Source organism: Cylas formicarius, unplaced genomic scaffold (assembly GCF_029955315.1).
Source record: "Cylas formicarius isolate icCylForm1 unplaced genomic scaffold, icCylForm1.1 PGA_scaffold_2__14_contigs__length_35257938, whole genome shotgun sequence".
NCBI lineage: Eukaryota > Metazoa > Arthropoda > Insecta > Coleoptera > Brentidae > Cylas > Cylas formicarius.
The window spans coordinates 31,954,344-31,968,555 of NW_026844319.1; the positions used below are offsets into that span (position 1 = coordinate 31,954,344).

The window sequence follows — 14,212 nt, forward strand, 5'->3', positions numbered from 1 at the left end:
AATCTAATAAATTTCTCAATGGGTTAACCTGCTTCCGAATGAGGATGAAATCTACTTCACTGGGAAATAAGTTTTGTACATCAAAAGACAATAGTGTTGCGTTTTTTTTTTAATTAGAAAAGGGTTAAATTAAAATTTGCCTTCCCTTGCTTTTGCGAAATTCTGTATACATACATTTATCACCTTACATATAAATTTTTATTTCAATTCGAGTCTTCTTTAAATAAGAGAAAAACTGATGCAACTATGAAACTAAGTTATTAAAATTTTAAAAAAATTCTAAAACTAAACTGTGTATATTATTTGAAAATTATTATGTCTGGAAAATTATGTGTAAATTACAACGTTTTGTGCTACTAGCGCCCCCTTTTCATAGATTAAAAAACTAGCTAGTAAAATAACCTCCGTTGTCTATTATCGAGTTGTTACTTGATGTTAAAAATTTTGATGCACTTAAAGGGAAGCAACAAGACCCTGCCGACGTCCTTAAGCTTGTAATTAAACAGAAATCAGTGGCGTACTTAAAACTGCCGCGCTAATGGAATACCTTCAACGCTGGCGTCACTGGTTGGACGTTGATGGTACGCGTGGCACTGGTATGTATCAGGCTGTCAACGAACTGAACCCTCATCGACATCAAAACGGAACCGCCGTACTGTTCCACGTGATTTCTTTCGGCGTACATGTAGACGTAGTTTGGACCGAAAGTCGGTAGAAATCCCTCCACTTGATGGTTGGAGATCGATTTCAAATCGAGGTAGTGCGAGAAGACCGCTGTTTTCCTGTCTACCGTGCAGAAGAGTTCGATTTTTACCCGTTGGGATAACGGGGGAAACAAGTCGGTAATGATGAGGCGTTCGTTAAATGACGGTGATGTAGATTCCTTTCTCGTGGTACTAACCTAAAAAAAAAACGTGATTTTGAAAATTTCTGGATTTGCAGCAGCAGTATATCCGTTAATATTTCAGCTATCGAAAAAATAAAAATACTTCCATAGAGCTTTATTTCCATAAGACTTGATTTACAAGTGTTGGATATTGTCAGGATAATGTAAAAGTATAAAATTATCTTAGTATAATTAGTAAATTAATAATAATGATAATAATAATAATAAGTAATACTGATAGATAAATAACAAATATATAAACAATAACAAACAACGAATACGTATTCGTATTCAGTTCGACAGGTAATTTATTATAAATTTTTAGAGTCAAAACAAAGGGACTATTTGCTGTAAGAGACAGTCGATGTGTAGGTATTTTTATGTTAAGATTCGGTCTTAAACTGTACTGAATATCTGAGTTTCTTGACGGCATATAAAGATTAGAGTTACTTTTTACATAAGTGTCAGTAACGAGTGTTGTGGAAATAGGTTCCGACATAAAAAATTCCAGGGCTTAAACAGTATAGTCCGTAAAATGCGTTTCTGCATCCTAAAGACTTGCTCCGCACGTGGGGAACCTCCCAACAAACCAAGGCGTAGTTGAGATACGAATAGACAAAGAATTCGAGGTGCCTCTATAGATAGCCCAAGACTAATATGCATGTTACTGGATCGATTTTCGAGAGATGTCAAAAACTAGAAACCGCATCGTTATATGTCAAGGCGTTTTTGAGCTACAGGGTGATTTAATGCAACAGACGCAGTTATAAATGTTATTAAGACAATTAAAACCTTATATACTACCTGCATTGTCAAAGATGAAAGATAACTTGTTGTTGTTGATTTTATATTCAATTAATTCATGTTTTAAAAAAATAGAATTGGATATTATATAAGTTAAGTTGGATTTAAAATAGGATACACGAGTTGTAATAAATACTATATATCTGAAATGATACAGAATTGCCAAATTCAATAAAAGTGCTGAATACGGGCGGTTCCTTTTTAAAAAAATGAGTTTTTTTAATTGGTCCTTTATGACCACCCTGTAGATCAGTATACGGATCCATGATAAAATTTTTCAAAAAAATTGCAATTTTAGTTTTCAAGTGTAAAAAAAAACACATTTTTCATAAGGCCTGCTTTTCCGCAAATGGAAAAGATCATTTTTCAAAATTTCGTATGCTATGTAATGGCAAAAAATATTCAAAAACAAGAATTTTTAAAAATATGCATAGCAATCCATTAAACAAAAGATAATAGTTAATTACTGTCCTGGCACAAAGGAACACCCTATAGATATAAAAATGCTGGAAATAAAATATATACTTGCGGCCAAACACATTTTGTATTGAACTTATTTTCCTCAGTGTCGCACTTCTTGAGATGGATAAATGATAGGCGCATCTTAAACGGACCTCCCTGTTAGAAGGTATATTATAATCAAATTCTGGCACTCACGGTCGATCCGGCCAAAGTAATTTTGATTTTCGCGGAGCATCGACTCCCGTGTTTTGTTCCGACTCGTTCTGAAGGAACTGTCAAGTTTTCGCATTCGTAAACGTCGAAGATATACCGAGCGTTCTGTCGGTCGCTGGCGAAACCGTCGGGGCACAAAAGGTTTCTGTAAAATGACAAGTTAGAACCTGAAAGGAGACAACCCATACAGCTACCAGATATATAAAATTACTTATGAAACATTTTTCAAAGAAACTTCCACAGCCTACTGTAATACTTTTTACAAAACTTCTGGACTCCTCCTGCGTCGGTTTTTGCTGAGTCGAAATTGCTGACGTTTCGGCAACCATCCTGTTGGCTTCTTCAGAGCTTGACTGAAACTGTTTCAGCTATTTCCTTAAAATGTGTCAGGATTTCGCAACATCAACTAAGCAATGTTAGAAATGAGTTTTATGATTCCTTGATTGCTTTCGGTATCATTGCTGAAAAATCCGAGAGTCTATAGAAATCTATAAACAACTTCAACTTAGCAATCTTAACCGCGACTCACCTGTCACCAATATGGGAATCAGTCATCCGAGTCCGTGCTTATGCCCCTCATTTAGCTCCGCCCCCCTCAAACAATATATTAGCAGGTACAGAGTAAAATGCCAGCCAGTTTCAGTCAAACTCTGAAGAAGCTTAGTTGGGGAAACGTCAACAAAAACCGACGCAGAAGGAATCCAGAAGTTTTGTGTAAAGCGTGTCTGTATTGAGTTTAGATATTTCAGAAATATTTAAAAAAATGGGACTGAAGTGTATGGTTATCGCTGTTTAAAAAGAAAATAGGGCACGGTTTAGGTTTGTGGGTGAAATGAACATCATCTGATAGCTATACGGTTTAACTAAGGTTACAAACCCTTCTATTTCGTCGTTAACAACGTTAACGGGCAACGTTGGTGATTGTCCTTTGGATAGGACCGCGATGTCAACCTTGAGGTAGCCCGTGGGTCCGCCATAAACGTCAGCTTTCGGATTCACCAGTACCGCCCACTTGTGATAAAATTGGGCATCTGAGTAAGACAAAAATAGTGAACTAGATTTTTCACCATTGAAACGATATCAGTGAAAATATTGTTTGCTTTAATTCTAAAATATTTATAAAAAAAATAGGCACAAAGAGCTTCAATTTTTTAAATAAAAAACCTTTTCTACCAATTCTAACCCACTTTCACAGGCTTCAAGCAGTTTGGATTTATTTAAATATACTGTTAATGTGTACCTGAAGGGTCAGTTATATGTATTGTTCCTTGTCTCATGTCCATATTCAAGAGCCATTTTGTTTATGTATGTATAATTCTTTGGTGTGTTGAGACGTCGTCTTGTAATTGGACAGAATAAAATTTTAATTTTATATGAATTAAAATCTAACATTATTACGATGATTTTGATTTAAAGTATAGATTGGAAGGAAAATTGCCTTTCTAAAATTGATAGACAAAAACGGATATCAGTATCTGCCGCTCCATAGATTTACAAGAAAAAAAAATCGCATTCCTCACTTATTTGAAAGACTATACTAAAACCCAAAATCACCTACTAGTATGCATTTTTTCTGCAAGTTCCTAAACCGAAATGTACAGGGTGAAAAAAGTCCTTTTTTTTTGTGGACAGCTATTTAACTATTTGTTTCAAATATGTTATATTTGCTTTATTATGATCCAAAAATTCCATTTGAAAATTTTTGATCAAATTTGATCAAGCCTGTTGTACAGCGTGTCCTTGGACGTTCTTACCAAATAGGAAAACTTTTAATCATTAACTTATCATTAAAAATGTATTTAAGAGAGCGTTTTCTCTTGTGAGGTTATAGTGGTACAAATGACAGGTTTTTAATACCCACCACCCACGTATTAATACACCAAATCGTAATTTATCACCTACCAGCGTTCATTTTATCTCTGCAAGTCTAAACAGACGGGTTGAAAAAAAAAACATTTCTGACGATAACCATTAAACCATTACTTTCAAATATGTTAGAATTTATTTATTGTAATGTAAAGGTGATTTGGTGCAACGCATATTGAGTTCCGGAATTTCCCTTTAAAAATGTTCAATTTGATCAAGCCTCTTATGCGGCGTACCCTTGGAAGTTCTTACCAAATAGGAAAATTTTTAATTATTTACTTTAGGGAAAAAATGCATCGCCCATTCGATAAGAACTTCTTCAAATCTATAACATGGAGTCCCTCCAGGATAGGTTCTAGGGCAACTTTCCTTCATTATTCACATAAACGATTTCCCCTCATGCATTAGTTCCATCAAATGTCCACTTTTCCCTGACGATACGACAATAATCTGCAGGTACTCATCTTCAACCAGATTAGATGAACTAACTTATGGGGTTCAGCTGAAGGCTCTGTCTTGATTTATTCTTAAATAATCATAAAAACAAAAACTTTTTAATTTCAACACACGCCGTATGTTGTTAAGTTTCAACCCCCCAACAAAAGTCGGCAACAGCTATGGGTTCTCCACTATCGCCAGGCATCGCGAACATATTTATGGAAGCCTTTGAGAAGAAAGCCATCGATATCTTTCATTTAAAACCAAAATTGTAGAAACGCTACGTTGATGATGTAAAACCAGACATCAAATTTTCTTCCTTATTCTAGCAACGAAAAATCCGATAATGTATAGAAATCTGTAAGCAACCCAACAATCTTAACCAAGACTCACCAATATGGGAATCAGTCATCCGAGACGCCATTTACGCCCCTCATTTAGCTCCGCCCCCCTCAAACGATATAAAAGCAGGTACAGAGTAAAATGCGAGTCAGTTTCAGTCAAGACCTTGAAAAAGCCAACAGGATGATCAGCGAAACTAACTAAACGCAGGAGGAATCCAAAAAAATTGAAAGTGTGTAATAGTATCATCAACTAATAGAACGAAAATTACTTGGTTGCGAGACGATGGTAAAAACGTCCAGCTTGGTGGTTCCAAGGAGTTTCCGTTTCCTGCAAAACGTCGCCGGTTGGACCACCTAAAAAGATGTTTTCTGCTCTAAGTACCCACCACAGCACAGAGCAAAGTTACTCACCGCGATGGTTAAAACTTTATCCGCTAGTTGTTCGTAAGTGCAGCTCAGTTCGAATACGAAGTACTGGAAAATATTAGATACGTTCACTAATTGCAAGAATGCGATTGGTCCGGTAGTACCTCATTGTAAAATGGCGAATCCGTGCCTCTTTTTATTTTCGTGCACTTTTTCATTTGGTCGAGAGCGACCGTAACCGCGGAATCCATATTGTCCCACGTGTAGTGCCTGCCTTCTAATATGTTTACCGTGAGAAGGTACGAATCGACTTTTCCTGTCATTTTGACGGTGATCGTTGGATTGAGCGAACTACCAAATGATTACCGGTATTGAGAAAACAAAAACTGGCGCATTCGCCATTCGTCAAGAATATTAGAAAAGTGTCTAATTCCTTCAATATTCAGAACAACGCATTTATGAAACAACACAAAAAATATCGCATCACTTGTAATTTTAAAAATGTTTGTTTTGCTTGGCTTTATTTAAATTTATGTGTCACGGAAACAAAATAAAATAAATCCCGTTTGAAATAAAACCTTAATTCCTCAAAATTAAAATTAAAAACAAAAACACGCAAATTAAGGCAAAGTAAATAATTTAATATCGTTCACCAGCCCTTATTACTGCTTCCATGAGTAGTGGCAGTCCCCCAAAACGACCTTGAATGTACGTCTGTGACATTTCTTCCCATACTCGAGAAAATATATTTTGAAGTTAGTCTATGGCTCTAAATGGTCTTCTGGTTCTATGGTCTATGGTTCCAGACATGCTCAATCGGTTTCAACTTGGTGCTTCGTGCTAGCTAGTTCATGGCAGTAATGTAAACTTTCAATGAATTGCTAAGAGGTGCTGTCAATAATTATTGGCCAAATTTAAATGCATATTTTGTAATTTTATTTCTGCGTTTTCCATAAATATAATTTCAAATTTTGAACTATTGGTATAGAAGTTTTAAGTAAAAACAAAACGCATATTGGTGAAAAAATTCGATAATGGTTGATGCGGCTTTAATGCAATTTTTGATTAAAAAGTTAAAAAAAAATAAATGCCAAAGAAGCTGACAAAACTGACATTTAAGGATTGGCGTCCATATTATGGGAACAGTCGACGACAACATATAGCCTGTATTTTGAAGTGGATGCTTTCCCTAGCTAGCCGCGCATCTCTAGAAAGCAACCGATCAAGAACCTCAATTTAGAAACTATTCGAACTCACCTTAAAAGAGAGAGGTACTTCTTCGAAAGTGTAAGGCTCTTCTAAGGGAGGGAGCAAAATCTGAATGCAGCATCTTTTGTACTAAGAACAAGGATGCACCGCAGTGAGAAATGAATGACTAATGTGTTAAGGTTTTTTTTCTGATTTCAAATATGTGTAATTATTTTCCGTATCAAAAAAGATCAAAGTTAGCTTGCCGTTGTCACAAAGCTTTTAAATTTAATAGTAAAAAACCAAGGTTGATAATATTTCTAAAATTCTAACCTATAAATTTTAGAATTAATTTGATGTGTCACTACTTCTAGCCCGTTCAAAGGTCTCAATATTTGTTTTCATCACAAAATAAAAAAAAACCCTAATTAAAACAAGGTAGGCGTATCGTCGAAAGCATTTAAAATAAGAGTCGGTTTATTAGTCAGATGTTATATTTAACAATTTGCAATAAATAGATGCATTACGGAGGGCTAAATAAAACTTAACCTAACTATTTACAATCGTGTTTACGTTAAACTTTCAACAACCTAAACCTAAGTTTTATTTGGCCGACCTGTCCCCTATATATAGACTAAAACATCTTACATCTTGCGTTTCAGCGCTATAAGAACGTAATGTACAAACAAAAGAAAAACAACTGAATACGAATTGCACGAATAAATTGTATCGTTTTAAACGCCATTTTTTTTGCGAGAAAAATAACTAAAATGCTTTACAAATTGGAACGAACAGTTACAAACATAAATATTGGTTCCGACAAAAAGCTCGGGAATAAGTTTTTACCATAAGAAGGTTTCTTGCATGGTAAAAGCAGAAATAGATCCCGAGAAAATGTATTCTGTACATTTTTTAAATGTACATCGACTGGATATATCTAAGGACCACGAAATACGACTATACGAAAAAGGAACATTGTGTGTATAACTTTATCATAACTTAAACCGACATATTTACAGGTAATCTTAAGAATCGTTGTTCTACTGCAACCAGTCTACCACTACACAGGTATCAAATTTATCTACAGGCCAATTATACGTAAGACACAGGTCAGGAAAATGTGGACAATCCTAGGGATTTGTCTTGTTGATATTCACATTAATTTACAATTTATTTTTACCAAAAACTCAAAGAAACAAAATACGAACGTCTATGTACTTCGAATTAATTTTTCCGGGTTAATGACATTTTAAGCTTCTTTTACGATATGTGTAAACAAATTTTTATATTTTGCAATTTGAATCAATTAAAATAAAATACCCTATTATTTTAGAAAAAAAAATGTTTACCTTAGCCAAAAAAAAAATGTATATATGCCTCACGGATTGACCAATTCTTTTGTAACATGTATTTTCGGATAAATGTTTTGGTAGCTCAACATAACACGAAGCGAACCTTAATAGATGTCGTTGAAGTTAATATTCTGCGAGTTTTGGGAATGTAGATGGTGATGGAGATCTTCGATGGATTGATGGGACATACTGTTCGTGTCCAGGAGAGCTGACCCCGTTGGTGAACCGCTGGCACCTTGGGGTTGAATGCTGTTGTTGTTGGTAGTGCCTTCTTGTCGCATGATGTTTCGCCGCCATTTTGCTCGCGCGTTTTGAAACCACACCTACACGGAGGGAAAGAAGATGCTGGTATTCACGAATCTTAAGTTATTTTAACTGTTACTGAAATTGGGAAAAAATAATCCAAAAAATTGTTTTAACATTTCTGGATTTCTTATGTGAACATTAACAAATAAGCAGAATAAGTAAAAAAATAATTACATTTTTTGATGATATTTTATCCGTGTCCCTATATGTCTGTAGTTTACATGTTGTAATCTTGTTTATAAATTAAACTTGTTTATGGAGAAAACATCAAGCGTATTTGCAGAGACCATAACTCTATATTTCGAGAAAGAATTCATCAAACATGATTCATGAAAAAGCTGAAAATCTTAGACCAAATTTTTGAAATATTTTAAAAACTAACGTCACCAATACCGAAACCATCAAGCTCTTTAAACTATCAAACGATGTGATAAATTTATCATCGCAACAACTTTCTACGACGGAAAAATCAGTTTTTGCAAAAAAAGGATATCACATGAACAACACCAACTGTCATCTCAAACAGCAAATGAAATTCGACTTGAAAGTTCTTCTCTCTAGCAATTTAATACAGTTCGCCACAACCTTCCAAAGACAATTTAGTCAGCAAACAACCCGATCACATATCAAAAGTTTTTAAGAAAGATGCGACAAAGAATACATTGGAGAAAGCAGACGATAAATATTAACTAGGCTCAAAGAACAGAAAAAGTCCTCAAACCACGACAAATAAACTCATCAGCAGTTAAACGGGACATTAAATCTTATTCGATAAAAGTAAAACTCTCGCATTTGATCAATTCTTCTAACAAAGAAAAATTCAAGAATCTGGAATTCAAGGTGAACTGCGACACAGGTTTACCGTCATCCGAACGAATGTCCACGTCCATCCTTTGCTCTTCTCTTCTCTCTAATAATTTCCACATTAAAGATATTAATAATAATATTATATAATAAATATACAATTCAAACCACCAATTGTCCAAAAGCCATTCAACATCTTCGATCCGTCAAAGACAATATTTCGTTTGAGATACCAGAAGCTTGCAGCATTCCGTGCATACGAGGCACAGATTACATTAGAGAGACAGAACAAAAAATATCAACTGGGCTCAAAGAATATGAAGGAGCCTTAAGACTATGACAAATAAACTCCTCAGCAATTGCCGATTACAATCGTAAAACCGGATATCAAATTTCCTTCTTTATTCTTCCGACGAAAAAACCGAGAATCTATAGAAAATCTGTAAGCAACAATCTTAACCGTAACCTTTTACCAATAACAGTCGTTCGAGACAATGTCCACGCGCCTGCTTGGGCTCCGCCTCCTCAAACAATACTATATAAGCAGGTGCAGAGTAGAATACGAGTTTCAGTTGAAGAACTCAACAGGATGATTTGTGAGACGTCAGCAAGTTTGATTTATAAACCGACATACGACTAATTCAGAAATTCTTTTAAATCCAGTTCCATAAACAGTTCTTTCTTTTCTTATTTTTCACAAATTTGAGCATTCGTTGAAGAGGTCTCTTCAACTTATGCAATTTTTCTTTAAACAGTGCCCATAAAATATCTCCATAGGTGCAAAATTTTCGAAATTACAATGGAAAATGGAATCATTAATTATCTCTCCCGTTACCTGCAACACTCGCTTCGACAGGCCGGTTTTCTGAGCGAGCTGCTTCAAATCCTTGGCGTCGGGGTTCTGATTGATCGCGAAATAAGTTTTCATCGTCCTCAGCTGATGGTGCTTGAACGACGTCCTCATCCTCTTGGTCCTCTGCGATTGGTGGCCGTTGCTGGAAGCCGGCGACGTCACCGACGAATCGTACGACAAAGACTCCATGGACGACGACAGTTCACCTTGTTGCAGCATCTCTGACGAAGACAAAGTTAGTATCAGTTGAAATCTGCTATAGCTATAGGTCACGTAGAATTATTATAGTTTTAAATGATCGAGATATACTATTAAAGTAAAAGCTGCTAAGATTTTTCAAAGAGAGTTCCACCGATTACAGTATTTTATTTACAAATCCTCTGGATTTCTCCTGGAACTGGATGGCATTCTATTCAACAACATATTCTCCAGCAAAATATCTAGCGTCTACCTTAAAGGCTTTTGCAGGTGATTATCAAACAGCATTACATTAGATCCGCATGATTAAAAAATGCTTCTCTGGGATATTATAGGATTCATATCAAGCCTCCACCATAGAGTTTACTAGTTGATGCACTCAAAAGCCTTACATTAAAAAAAGTAAATGACCACCTAAACATTGAATTTCTGGAATTTCTCTATGAAGCTTCTAGTCGTTACCAACTGTAAACTTTTTAAGAACTAGAATTAAAGTAGAACTTTCATTTTACTTTGAAGAGGTCGCTTTAAGCAGTTCAAAGATTTTTTTAAATCTGCAGGGTGATTATGTCTCTAATATGTTCCCAAACTGGATGCCTCCTGTGGATGACTGTGTTAAAAACAAATACTATTTAGCATTCCTTACATAGAGAAACAAAAGAGAAATTCGATAAACTTAACTTAAACTTAAACTTATAACTGAAGCAGCAAAGGCAATTATCCAAAAGTTCGCAAAATACAATGAAAAAAAAGTGCTACTGGTTTTAACAAGCATTATAGAACTTGGGGTTCTATTTAATACATAAAATATTTATAATAATCATTTCTAATAAATCTTTTGGCTATGCTGCGTTTCAGATTAATTGAAACGCCGAGTTTTTATGTACAAAATTAAACAAGGCAAGTTATGTTATCAGAGGAATGGATGAGAACAAGGAATGTGTTGTGTGTTAATTTATAGGATTTTTTTTTATATATAAAAAATAAATATAATAAATAAATAAATTAAAGAAATATTTATAATAAAAATAATAAACATAAATATAATAACTAAATATTACAAAAAATAAAGAAGAAGGCTAATGTCTAATATAATATATAATTATAACACCCTACCAATTCACAGTCTTTCGGCAATTGAGAAAGGACTTTATTATCAGTGCATTAAGATGAAAGTTTCATTATTATTATTAATTCAACTACTGCTCGAGATCGGATTTTCGTTGTGAAAAGATACTAAGATACAACAGCAAAGAAATTCACCAGAACCTAACCGTCTTTTTCGCAAAGCCTACTTCAAAATTTTTGCCCTCATTTTGTGGTCAGATCCTACTTCGCACAACTTTACGGTCGTTTATTGTTATTATGTTAGTCAAAGCCTACTCTGAATGCGCAAAGAAAATTCCAAATGCGAATTTCACGAGCACAGCGACTAGAGACCAAACGTAAAGGGTATACATTTTTTGTGCAAAAAAAAGGCGTGATAAATGATATGTTTATTAAGTATGCAAACACCAAGGTGCTAAAAAGTTAGTACGAAAAGTAGCATACATAGCGCCCTATACAATTTGCCCCAGAATTATTCGCAAAAATGAATTTCTCACGTCAAAAAACCGAGATTTGTCAAATTTTGTGCAAAAAGCGTGACTATTTCAGGAATTGTTAAAAAGATCAAAAATAAAATCGTAACTTTGACACCCTGCATCTCGGTTGATATCCACTTTTAAACAATGGTAAGTTCGGTTAAATATTAATAATTTTTTTGCTTTAGAACCTGATTAAACCTGTATATTATACGAGTTGCTGTATAGTTTATTTCTTTCACTTTGCGTAGCAAAACAAAGAGGCTCTAGCACTCTCTAGCTCTATCGATCGATAGTACATCAAACATTCAAACTCTCGTCGGCAAATATCCACGCAGGCACCGAACCACTCGCAAAGGGTCAGGGCTCGTATTTACAGCACTCGAGCACGTCTCCCCGTAGGTTGTTATCCAAACTTTCGCATACACTTACGAGCCAGAAAGACTTCGAAAGCGTCCTTTGCCTGAGTTCGAGGACCCACTCCACAGCAACGTACGTGAAATGTCCGCGTGGGACACGTAATTAAAATTTCGAACTTGTATCGATCCATAAAATAACTGCGAAAGAGTGTGCAGCGATATTTCTTCCTTCTTTGAATACCCTAAAATTTCCTGCTTCCCGACAATGATATTGTGACGTCGCAAGCGATATTTCGTATTAAAAGACCAAACGCATCGCCAGGTGTGCTTGCCAAAGTAATTGTGTTTCACTGAAAACTATCTAACAAACGCGTAAAATAAGTTTGTTTATTGCGAAATTCCCAGAAATACCCGAAAATGCTCCAAGTTTTTTTGGAACTCCTTATCCTCGCACATTAGGTTAGGAGCATTATATTGGGCAAATCTAACAGGTCCGTTGGTACCTTCCTCGTAGGGAAACACATAACTCGTTTTCCCATAACATTTTACAAGATCTAAGCATATCTTGAGAAAATACTGCCGTAAAAATGTCGCATCTATCAGCGACCATGTTGGTTGTTCAATGCCATAAGGTCATTGGTTAAAAACGAAAGCCTCCACAATATTTTTTTCATGGTTGCTTTATCGGAATAGGCAGGACCTCTATATCTCGAATAACTATATAGGAAAAATGTTATCAAAGCCGAGGCTTTTGACTCATGTTGCTGTGGGTAAACAGCATTATACTGGGCCATGGGGCTATTTTACGGCAGTCGAGGAATAACTCTCACAAGGATTTCTCCTGCGACCAACTTGCTGACGTTTCGCCAGCCATCCTGTTGGCTTCTTCAGAGCTTGACTTAAACTGGCTCGTATTTTACTCTGTACCTGTTTATATATTGTTTGAGGTTGGCGGAGATAAATGAGAGGCATAAACCCGGTCTCAGATAACTGATTCCCATATTGGTGACAGGTAGAGACCTGCGTCGCGGTTAGGATAGTTAGGTTGTTTATAGATTTCTTTAGACTGTCGGATTTTTTTGTTGGCAGAAGAACTGATTCGTGTTCGGCAACAGCTGATGAGTTTATTTGTCTTAGTCGTAAGGCTCTTTCGTGTTCTTTGAGTCTAGTTGATATTTTTCGTCCGGTCTCTCCAATGTATTCTTTGCCGCATGTGCATGGAATACTGTAAACTCATCTCAAATCGAATTTTGCCTTTGACGGACCAAAGATGAGAGATTTTTGGACAAGTGGTAAATGTGGTTTTGACGTTATACTTCTTTAGAACTTTAGATATGTGGTCAGTGATGTTTTAAATGTAAGGAAGCACCACACTGCCATGTGTAGGATTGCTTTCGGCCTCATTGCCATTGGAAGGTTGTGGTGAAATGTGACCATGCATTTAGTTATCGGTCTGTGTGTGTAGGTTTTCTGTAAACACAATGACCCAAAGTTAGGTCTGATTTTCTATTGATAAGAATATCTATGAATGGAAGGTTATTATTAGGTTCCAACTCAATGGTAAAATATATGTTAGGGTGTATAGGGTTTAATGTTCAAAAATTTGGCCGTTATAAAAAAATATGTTCCCAACAAGCATTTTTCAATTAACGTGAGAAGGTTTGGTTCCAGATTCTCGGACTTTAATATATCTGAAATGATGTCGAGAGTTTCAGGAATAGGAACTTTGATATAGAGGGATTGTACTAGGGAAACTAACTAGAATATCTTGTGTATCTAATGTAATGCTTTTTAATTGTTCAAGGAAAGGAATTAAGTACGAAACTGTCAGTTTTCCCTGTAAGGGGTTTTAATAAGGAAGCTGGATATTTTGCTAGAGTATATGTTGGAGAAGAGGTCGAAGGGGTAATCATGGTTTGTGAATCTAGAGACGAGGAATTTTAGAGTCATGGGGGTAGCAGATTTTTTTCATGGAGTCTGACAAAGCCTTAATAACAGATTTAAGGTTGCGATTCATAGATGCCGTAGGATCTTTTTTAAGATGATCCGCCTGTAAGAATATCTTGCACCTTTTCCTGATATTCAGTTGTTTCCCTGACTGCCGTAGCATTTCCTTCATCTGCTTTTAGGACTACGATATGTGGATTGGATTTTAGAGATTTGAGGGCGATGCGTTCAGGCTTTGCAATA

General features: G+C 35.6%; 2 protein-coding genes across 2 annotated transcripts in view; both read right to left on the reverse strand.

The window, feature by feature from the left end:
* LOC132698683 (otoferlin) overlaps positions 1-5,702 on the reverse strand; it is a 31,796-nt gene extending 26,094 nt beyond the window's left edge. The window contains exons 1-6 of the mRNA XM_060664875.1: positions 5,544-5,702; positions 5,425-5,487; positions 5,283-5,367; positions 3,243-3,396; positions 2,348-2,510; positions 548-901 (exon numbers count right to left, since the gene is read on the reverse strand). Coding sequence (XP_060520858.1) covers positions 548-901; positions 2,348-2,510; positions 3,243-3,396; positions 5,283-5,367; positions 5,425-5,487; positions 5,544-5,702 — 978 coding nt within the window. The remainder of the gene's footprint in view (positions 1-547; positions 902-2,347; positions 2,511-3,242; positions 3,397-5,282; positions 5,368-5,424; positions 5,488-5,543) is intronic.
* Positions 5,703-7,049: 1,347 nt separating this feature from the next.
* The window catches only part of LOC132698583 (LIM/homeobox protein Lhx2-like), a 37,522-nt gene continuing 30,359 nt past the window's right edge, over positions 7,050-14,212 (reverse strand). Inside the window, exons 5-6 of the mRNA XM_060664762.1 lie at positions 9,865-10,103; positions 7,050-8,242 (exon numbers count right to left, since the gene is read on the reverse strand). Coding sequence (XP_060520745.1) covers positions 8,024-8,242; positions 9,865-10,103 — 458 coding nt within the window. The 3' untranslated portion in view covers positions 7,050-8,023. The remainder of the gene's footprint in view (positions 8,243-9,864; positions 10,104-14,212) is intronic.